The 10,349-nt window shown below is 37.7% G+C and overlaps 1 protein-coding gene across 3 annotated transcripts in view; it reads right to left on the bottom strand.

Annotated features, from left to right (window-relative positions):
- Positions 1-1,599: 1,599 nt before the first annotated feature.
- The window catches only part of tex26 (testis expressed 26), a 55,967-nt gene continuing 47,217 nt past the window's right edge, over positions 1,600-10,349 (bottom strand). Inside the window, exons 8-10 of one of the 3 annotated variants that reach the window (XM_069891572.1) lie at positions 9,026-9,187; positions 8,029-8,128; positions 1,600-1,747 (exon numbers count right to left, since the gene is read on the bottom strand). In XM_069891572.1, coding sequence (XP_069747673.1) covers positions 8,049-8,128; positions 9,026-9,187 — 242 coding nt within the window. In that variant the 3' untranslated portion in view covers positions 1,600-1,747; positions 8,029-8,048. Of the gene's footprint in view, positions 1,748-7,795; positions 8,129-8,626; positions 8,738-9,025; positions 9,188-10,349 lie in introns of those variants that run through there. The other 2 variants (XM_069891573.1, XM_069891571.1) reach the window with 2 other exon arrangements.

The raw sequence follows: 10,349 nt of genomic DNA, 5'->3' as shown, positions 1-10,349 counted from the left end.
AGCAGCGGCTGGATGTCCCCGGGCATATGGTTGAGGAAGACGCGCTCGAAGAGTGGACAGTTGGTGTGCTCACCCATGAGCATGAGCATCTCGTCCATCAGCTCCATCGGGGACCTGTCCCCCAGGGCGTCGAGGTGCAGCATCCGAGCGGCACACTGGTGTCTGGATAGTCCAAGGGACCCAGTAAGCACTTGCTTGATGGTCTCGTATTTGTTCTCAGCGGGTGGGTGTTGAACATGGTGCAGTAGGCGTCTGGCGGTGGCCTGGTCCAGGGCAGCGACCACGTGGTAGAATTTGGTTGTGTCAGACGAAATGTGGCAGAGGTGAAATTGAGCCTCTGCGTGGCTGAACCAGGTTTCCAGCTCCTGAACCCAGAATTCAGGCAGTTTCACAGCTATAGCGCTGATCCCAGGCTCACTCAGTCAGGGTCACCAATCGTAGCGGCAGCTACACTGCTTCTGCAATAACACACACAAAACCAGACCGGTTGAGCTCAGTGAGCAGACTGGTTTATTGCAGGCTGCTGGGCTGCACTTATACTCTCAGCCCGGACCTGGCTGAGAACTGCGCTGGAGGGCACTGATGTCACCCAGGTGTCATGTGGTTTCCCCAGCACAGGTTTCTGAGCCCCGAGCTGGAAGGAAGGGAAACCCCCCCCAACGGCGCCATTTTGGCCAGCTGCCCCGCCACGTGGCTTACAAGCAGGGCCAGTTCACGTGCCTCGTGGTGAGCCGCCACAAGCCCTTACATTTGCTGCCTCCTAGCAGTGACCATGTGTCAGGAGTAATCACCTTGATTGCTCAGGGCCAATGAAGATGCCAAATGCAACTGCTTAGGGTAGGATTTTGTTCAGCAAATATCCAACCACATCTGGGATTTGACAGAAAATGGGCTGAGGTTAGTTCAAGGTCTCATGTCTTGATTAAAGATTCAGGCCATAAACATTGGTTATCCTTTACTTCTTATTGATGCTGCGTGACCTGCTAAGCTTTTCCAGCACTTTTGTATATTACACGTTCTCATGGAATTTTCCTGTGCATCTGTAAAAAAAATTGCAACACTCGCCCTTTTACTTTCACAAGATCACAAGATAAAGGAACAGAAGTAGGCCATTCAGCCTATCAAGTCTGCTCCACCATTCACCATAAGCTAAACCATTCTCACATCTAGTTCCAATTTCCAGACTTTTCTCCATATCCTTTGATACTCTAACTAATTAGATACCTATCAATCTCCTCCTTTATACTTTCCCAATAATTGGGCCTCCACATTTGTGTGTGGCAACGAATTCCACAAATCCACGATCCTCTGGCTAAAGAGATTTCTCCTCATCTTTGTTTTAAATGGCTATCTTTTAATTCTAAGATTGCCCTCTTGTCCTGGATTTAAAATGTTTCTCTGAGATCCCCCTTCATTCTTTTATACTCCAATAATTGTTATAGGCATTGTATAATGTTTATAAGCACTGAAATTCTTACTTGCTGCAGCTGAGTTTGTACTTCATGAAAAAAAATAGTATATATTATATAATAAAGAAATCACAAATACAAAAGATAGCTAGGTAATAAATATTCATAAAAAGTGACATTACAATAGAGAAGATGGTCCTTTAGTGGTATTGAGCAGTCCATGATGAGTGTAACAAGCTGAGATTGGAAATAACTATTCTTGAACCTAGAAGAGCTGGTCTTCAGCCATATCTTCCCATCTTTGTAAATTTTCCAGTTTCATGTCCATAGTCAGTTTGCTGAATAAAGGATAGAATGCTTTTAGTTTTAACCATTTGCTCTAAACATTTTAAATATTCAACAGTTTATTCGAAAAATTTCTTAAAAAGACCTTGCTTTGAATTAAAATTTTATCCCAAAGCAGTTTTCTCAATCAAAAGTCAAATATGTAAAGATTGAATTACCCATGTTGATATCAAGTATTTCACTCAAAAAAAAGTCCAAACCCTGCAGGGCCACATCAGGTGTATAAAATAAATCCTGTGTTGCCAAATTGAAATAATATGTTAATATGCTGGAGATAATTAATCAATGCAGAGAGTTTGAAATTTCTAATAGTTATATTTAGCTCTGTTGAGGGACTTTTCACAATTTTTATATTTGACAAATTAGTATTACCTGTGATGAAATAAACTATGGTCAAGAAATGCATCAGCTTCCAATCCTTACAAAATACAACTAAATTGATATCGGTAAAAAGAGCAATAAGTTCATGTCATATTAATTTATTGACTGGTATTTTGAAAGGTTTTTCTAAATAGGTTTTTGGAGTTTTTTCTGCTTTTTTATCTGTTAAAACCAAAGTATTGAATGAATAGTTCTAAAACAATGATCATTATAATCCATATTTTTATATCCATTTTGAAAGAGAGGAGCTGATTTAAACCATGTCATTTAATAGGGAGACATTTCACTTGACAATAAATAAGAGATTAATTTGATGGTTCTAAACAATTGAAGTCTTGCACTTGTCATTCATCACATCCAAACTCCTTAAATATTTAGAATCATGGGACATGTAAAACACATTCATTTTTCCTGTACTGATCATTAAAGATCTACCCACCATTTGGTCTGTAGCCTTGCAACTCACAAACCTTCTTATACCCAACCAAATACAGGTTAAAGGTTTCTGCTTCAGCATTCCCTCAGACAGTGATTTCCAAAAACTCATCACCTTTTGGGTGAAAATTTTTCTTCTTCTCCCTTTTAATTCTTCTTCTACCACCAAATTCTCTGCACCCTCTGAATTCTGACCCTCAAAAAGAAGAACTAGGCCTTTCCTGTTTCTTCATTGTATCCCCCACTAATTTTATATATCTTGTGTAAATCTTGGCTGAGCCTTCACTTTTCCAAAGAAAAGAGCTTCTCTAATTTTTCTTCACAGTTGGAGTTTCCATTCTGGTACTCTTTCCAGAAATCACCCCTGCAACCTCTCCAGTACATCATGTTCTTCCTTTATTTTAGTGATCAGAATTGTATAAATTCTATACTGTGCACTTTCTCTTCATTGCTGTTAAGTTATTTATCTTTCATTGTACTAAATATCCAGATCATAACCAAACATTAGTCAAAACTTTCAAACAAAGGAATGAAAATTAAGTATTAGCACAGACATAAATCTATTTTTGTTCAAGGAAGATCAATGTAGGGTGACTTTTAAATTTAAATTAAGTTAGTGAAAATAAAATTGACAAAGATGATAAAGGGGAGGTTTAATTGACGATATCTTAGCATGACACTTTTACAACACCAACAAGCGGGTTTCGAATCCGATGCTGTCTGGAAGGAGTTTGTATGTTCTTCCCATATCTGCATGGGTTTCCTTCAGGTGCTCCAGTTTCCTCCCACCCTTCAAAACGTACCAGGATTGTTAATTAGGTGTAATTGGGTGGCACAGGCACATCTTGTAAATACACCACGTATATAAAGTGGAGAAAAATTATTAATTTCTGGAGAGGATACGTTTTTGCCTTTTAACTGCCTTTTCGCGATTTAATTCCCATATTTCTCTATTGAGTCATTATCATTGAATGACACTTGTCAATAGGGAAGTAAAAGAAATGGAGATCACACAGGTCAAATGGACGTGAAGGAGTAACAGGTGAAGAAAGCATTGCTTATTACTACCAACCCTGCTGCTGCCAATTAATTAAGTCATCTTCACAGAGGCTGAATAAAATACCAGAGGACATATGCTTATTATACGTGGAGGTAAATTTCGGGGAGATGTTAGAGGTATGTTTTTTACTCAGAGAGTGGTTGGTGTCTGGAAAGCAATGCTGGGGATGATGGTGAAGGCTGATATAATAGGGACATTCAAAAGACTCTGACATAGGCACATGGATGTAAGAAGAATGAAAGCTAAGGTTGTGAGGTAAGAAAAAATTAGATTGTTGTGGTTCTCAAATGTGCTGAAGAAACACAGCAGGTTATACAATATCCATAGGAAGTAAAGGGTAACCAATGTTTCGGGGCTGGGCCCGACAAATGGCTCAGGACTGAAACATTATTTACCCTTTACTTCCTGTTGATGCTGCATGACCTGCTGAGTTTCTCCAGCACATTGTGTATTGCACTGAACTCCAGCATCTGCAGGTTTTCTTGATTTCCGGTAACTTAGATTGTCGTGGAATAGGTTTACATTGGTCGACAAAAAATCATGAGCTGTAGGGCCTATATTGTGCTGTAATGTTTTATGTTCTAAGGCATTTATTTGGGCAACATAAACACATAACATCAGAAAACGAGCATGTGAAGCCCAGTGTTTTGACAACACTTTCCAAGTAATAATAGTTCCCAATTTCAAAACAAGTAATCTTCAAGGAAACATGAGCAATGATAATCCAAATTACTATCTTATTAATCTAATAAATCAATCTTCGTAGTTGCAGCTGTAAGTAGCTTAAATTTGTTGATAAAACAGATAAACATCTTGCATAACTTCGCATTAAGATTTTCGTAACGATGAATAAATGAAGCATACTGTATAATAATATAACGAAATTCCACTTTAAACAGATATAAGTCAAAATTAAAATGATTAAGATTAATTGATGAATTCAAACAAAAGAATCTCAAGCTTACATTTCCTCTATAATTCTTCAAAGAATGAGATGTAAGCTCTCCATATGATGTCACAGTAACTATGGTAACACTACAAACAACAATTTCTTAAAGGGATTGGCACAAAATTAATTAAGAAGTAAAAACACAAGGTTTTAACCTTTACATTCCAGCCCCTAACTATTATAATAGACATTAATGACTAATATATAGTAATTACTATTACAGATACAAAAGTAAATATGATAAGTATAAGATTAGAAATCAAAACTTTCCACTTCTTGTAAAAGGCAGATTTTAGTAATTGGTCGATATAAGTAACCAGTCTTGGTTTTAATCCACACTTTCCAAATGAAACCTTTCTTGTCCGAAACTATTTCCACGATTTTCCCCAGCAACCAAGAATTTATTGGTGCAGAATCATCCCCGATAATTACAATGTCTCCACATACAAAATTGTGTTTAGCTTTAGACCATTTTTGTCATTCTTGTAATAATGAAAGATATTCTTTAATCCATCTTTTCCAAAATAAATTCACAATAAACTGCACTTGTCTCCATCTGCATCTTGCATAAATATCTTCTTTCTGAAATTGACCCAGAGGCATTAAAGGTTTTGATTTAAGAAGTAAGAGATGATTTGGTGTTAGTGCCTCAATGTCATTTGAATCAACAGAAATTTTCATTATTGGATGACTATTTAAAATAGCTTAAGTCTCACACAATACTGTCTGAAGATTGTTATCATTCAGAATTTGACTATTCAAAATGGAATTAAAAAATTTTGTGAATTGATCTAATCATTCTTTCCCACACACCACCATTATGTGATCCTGTGGTTGGGTTAAATATCCAATTAATTTCTTTTGAAATAATGCATCGTGAATTTGATGTTGATTCCGACTTTGAATTGCTTTTCGTAATTCTAGTTGAGCTCCAGTAAAGTTAGATCCATTATCAGATCGTAATTCTTTTACTTGACCACGTCTGGTGATAAAACATAGAAGAACATTGATAAAAGAGTCTTTATCAGGCGATGATGCTACTTCAATAATGAATTGCTCTCGTAGTCAAACAAATAAAGATATCTCCATATCATTTTTCAACACTTCTTCCTCATTTTAGTTGCAAAGAACCAAAATAATCAACTCCCATGTATGTAAATGGGAGTTCATCAGGTGAAACCCTGTCTTGTGGTAAATCTGCCATTTGTCATAGTAACTATGGTAACACTACAAACAACAATTTCTTAACAGGATAGGCACAAAATTAACTAAGAAATAAAAACGCAAGGATTTAACCTTTACACAGTACCCCCTCAAGTCTGCTCTACTATCTTTTACCTCAACATTGTTTCCAGCAGATTCCCATGTCCCTTGATTCCTTTAACACTCATAAAAAACATCCATTAAATCCATGGGAAACATAACATGGCTGTCCTATTGCCATTGGTACATGGCATCTTGTCTAGTTCAAGTTTATTATCATTCAATTGTACAAGTACAACTGGACCTAATAGCGTTCTTCAGTTCTCCGTGTAAAAACAATGCAAATACATATTTAGACATTGCACACATACTTACAAGTGATTTATATGCAGCACATACATAAAAATAAATAAATATTGTTAAATATAAAGCAGTGTATTGGAGGGTTTGGTAGGAGCAGTTTGTCAGTCATTCAACAGCCTCATTATCTGTGGGAAGAAGCTGCTCCTTTAGTCTAATGTTTCTGGCTCTGATATTCCTGAATCTCTTTCCTGATGGGAATTGCTGGAAGATGCTGTGTGCAGTGTGATTTGGGTCCTGTGATAGTACAGATTCTATCACCAATGTGTATATGTACAGATGGTAGTGTAGGATGACTGTGATTGGCTGAGAGTGTAGCCACACCTACTGGCAGATCTTAAAGGATTGCTCCTTGCCAGACCAGGTCATTCTAGACTGGTCGACCTACTTGTGATATGCTCCAGTCTTCTAGTTAATAAAAGCCTTGGTTTGGATCAACAAGTCTTTGGTTCTTTCAACGCGCTCTACAGGTCCTTAACGATTTTGCGAGCCCTCTTCAGACAACGATCCCAGTAGATCACGTCGATGGGGAGGAGGGAAACCCCAGTGATCCTCTCTGCCATTCTTATGGTCCTGTGGATTGACTTCTGATTATGATGATCAAGGATGCAAGGCCAAATGAATTACAAATGTTACCAGTTACCTCATTGACACTTGTTAAGCAAATAATTTCATAAATGTTGTAAACCCATTAAAATCAGTCAGCTCTAACTGCTGTTAGGTCTCCAATTCTAATTGTAGCTAAATAGCTTTACTGCTGAAAGGCTTTGCCCAACATCTAGAATACACATAGAGATATAGGAGTCCTCATAACCAGGGACATAATGAGATTTTGCCTGCAAAGATACTGATCCAAAGTTTAATTACTTTGTCCAAAAGCACAGTATTCATATTAGACTATCAGACTCTTCTCTGCTGGATGGAATTGAGCTCTTCTGTAAATGACTCCAAACAAAACTGGTAGTGACTGATTATCCTGTTTAAAAAGCCCATTTACTGGGTAGTTAAGACCTGTTCTTCCTTGTTCTATTTGAATTTCCATGCTATAATTTAACAGAGGGGCATTGACCTAAGCATTCTGAGAGGACTGATGAGAAGCACATGAGGTCTTCACAAACTGGACACCAATGTATCACACGCATGGAAGCAGCACTTCAAAACGGCACTACTAAACACAATGTCCCAGAGTTTATTGACTAATATGTTCATACAATAGTTTGGGTACCTCCCTATGACAAGTTGGGCAATGTTTCAATATATTCATCATCAGCTAGATTAAAAGACAATTTCCTTAGGTGGAACAATTGTCTTGAGAACTAAAATCTGCATCATTCTTCTTTCCCATGTATAGGTTAACATCTTGTTTTAATAAAATAAAATGTCTAGTTATACTGGGGAGTTTATGAAATATCCAAAATGTACTTCAGTCACTCAGAAAACAAAATGGCATGGGTATGTGTAGGAAGAAATAACTTAGATTGATTTCCTGGTGAAATAATATATAGTAACTGAAAGATATGGCCACATATAGCAAGACCATAGTCAGATTTACTGTGTTCATTCTGCCCAAAACAAAAAAGAATCCTTAAAACTTGGCCAATTTCTTGACTGGAAAGTTATTAGTTTGAGATATAAAAGAAAATTCTTACAGAATCACTTTCAACATTTAATAACAGCAATGTAAAGTAAGAACTGAAGACCCAACAAAAAACTAATTTACTTTCAAAATTCAGAAAGACACATTCTTATATGCTGCCTCCAGGCAGCATATAAACAATAAGTACCACGTCTTCACATTTTCAGATTGTGCTTATTTTCTCGGGTCTTTGTGCTCTGCTTTAATTGTAATATGATTTTGTTGAAGGTTTGGCCATTCAGAATATCACCTTAGATCCATGGCAAATGGCTAAAGAAGCTGGATGCTCTTTGAATTTGCTTCATTTTCTGGAGTCATAGTATTTAAAACTTGCAATAATATTTCCCACTCTGTAAAATAATGCAAAACAAAATAAAAACTAAACTTATTTGCTTAAACCAATTGATTTATTTCTACAACTATATTATGCATCCATCTTTTCATCTCTTTTCAGACAAATTCAGCCGATGTTCTCAAATATACTCAGCAGCCTGTAACAGGGATCGTCATAAGGAGCTTTATGAAGCCCATCAATCAGCTATTATCTGTTTATTCTTAAATCCCTGGCATCTACTCCAAGTTTATCATTCTATTGCTTGGGTAAGATAGGTGTAAGAAAAGAGAAGCACGTTAAAAAATTGTTGAAAATCAATGAAAGTGGCCATTGCAAGACAGCCACATACTTTTTTGCGGCCCTTCGTGAAAATTCTGAATGACAACTAAATTTCACCATGTCATTATGGATTTTTTAAGATAGAAATCGAGAATAGCTGAACAATGATTTGAAGATATAAAGTGATAAATCAGTTATGAATCCAATGAAAGATGATTGGCATTAAAGTAGTTACCATTTTAGGAGAAGAAGAAAATATGTCAAAGATTTTCATTCTCAGGTGTAATCCTTCAGAATAACATATTCTCCAGGGTTCCTTTTCCCAATTATTAGCTAATGGTCACTGCTGGAACAGAATACAAATATGCAGAATTAAGTTCAGCTACATCTACATCCTGGGGATGTGATCTCCTTCAAAGGGTCAGAGAATGGTTTTTAGGAACATAGGAAGTAGGAACAGGAGTAGGCCAAAAATGGCCCATCGAGCCTGCTCCTCCATTCAACACGATCATGGCTGATCTAATTTATGACCTAACTCCACCTACCTGCCTTCTCCCCATATCCCCTAATTCCTCTATCATTTAAATAATAAATAAATATAAAATTTTATAAAGTTTTCATGTAGAGATTATACCTTTACTTGGAAGTGACTCCAGATAGTTTTTGATTGCTTTTGGTTTAAGGGACTTTAATATTCTGGTAAAATCCATATCAGTGTTCCCATACTCTCTCTCATATGTGGTCAGCTGCTTGCTGTTCTCTTGGTTTTTCATGTGTGCCTCTGTCAACCTGGGCACTGTAATTAACCAAAGAAGAGAAGACATAAATTAACGTTGGTAATAGAAAATCATTCAAGCAACCACTCTTTAAGAGCATCTCTGACTGAAGTGTCGATAATGATTTGCTGATGTAATTGCAAGATTACAACAGTCTTTCACTCAATGTCAACAAAATCAAGGAGTTGATTGTAGACTTTAGGAAAGTAAAACCAGAGGGAAACGTTCCATTAATCAATGGGAGATCGGAACTGGAGAGGGTGAGAGTCTTTAAATTCCTGGGAGTCACTATCTCCTGTTCTGGGCCCGTCATTGTGATGAAAGCATGTCAGCGCCTCTATTTCCTTCAAAGTTTGCATCATAAACCTTGGTGAGTTTGGCAGACCAGCTGCATCATGTCCAGGTATGGGAGCTCTAATACGTATGAACAAAAAATCCTGCAAAAGCCAGTGGACTCAGCTCAGTACATCACAGGCAAAACTCTCCCCACCATCGAATCCATCTACATGGCACACTGCCGCTGGAGAGCAGCAGCAATGATCACGGATCCACATCACCCAGGACATGCCCTGTACTCGCTGCTGCCATCAGGAAGGAGGTATAGGTTCAATATGACTTGCACCTCCAAGTTCAGGAATAATTGCTAACCCCTGAACCATAACATTCCTGAACAACAGACTCATTCAGAGACTCATTTATGGACTTTGCTCAATATTTATTTAGTACAGAATATTTGTACATCTGTCTTTGAGCAGTTTCTTTATAATTCTTTCTTTGAGTAGTTTATAGTTACTAGTAATTAGAAATTCTGCTTGGTCCACAGAAAAAGAATCTCAGGGTTGTATGTGATGTCAACAAAAATAATGGCGCTGCAACTGGTGCAGTCCCGGGAGTGGAGATATGGCGCTGCTCTGAGAGGTTCAACTGCCTTGTCCGGATGTCAATGGCTCTATACAGTCTTCAAACAGCTTGCTAAAGTAGCTGACTTTTTTTTTAAATCCTGCAACACTGAACACAGAGGTTTATCCCCAAGATGGTACTGCCTGTGCTGGTGGTGTCTGCGCTGGGCAGTGGATCACAAGAAGTTGCAGACTACTGGAGAGCAGTGGACCGGTGCGGGGCACCAGAAAGTTGATCTCAGCAGCGGGGCAGCAAATGACTCCACACAGGCTGTAGGCTGTT

This window comes from Narcine bancroftii, chromosome 7 (assembly GCF_036971445.1).
Source record: "Narcine bancroftii isolate sNarBan1 chromosome 7, sNarBan1.hap1, whole genome shotgun sequence".
Lineage (NCBI taxonomy): Eukaryota > Metazoa > Chordata > Chondrichthyes > Torpediniformes > Narcinidae > Narcine > Narcine bancroftii.
This window is presented reverse-complemented; position numbering and strand designations above follow the sequence as displayed.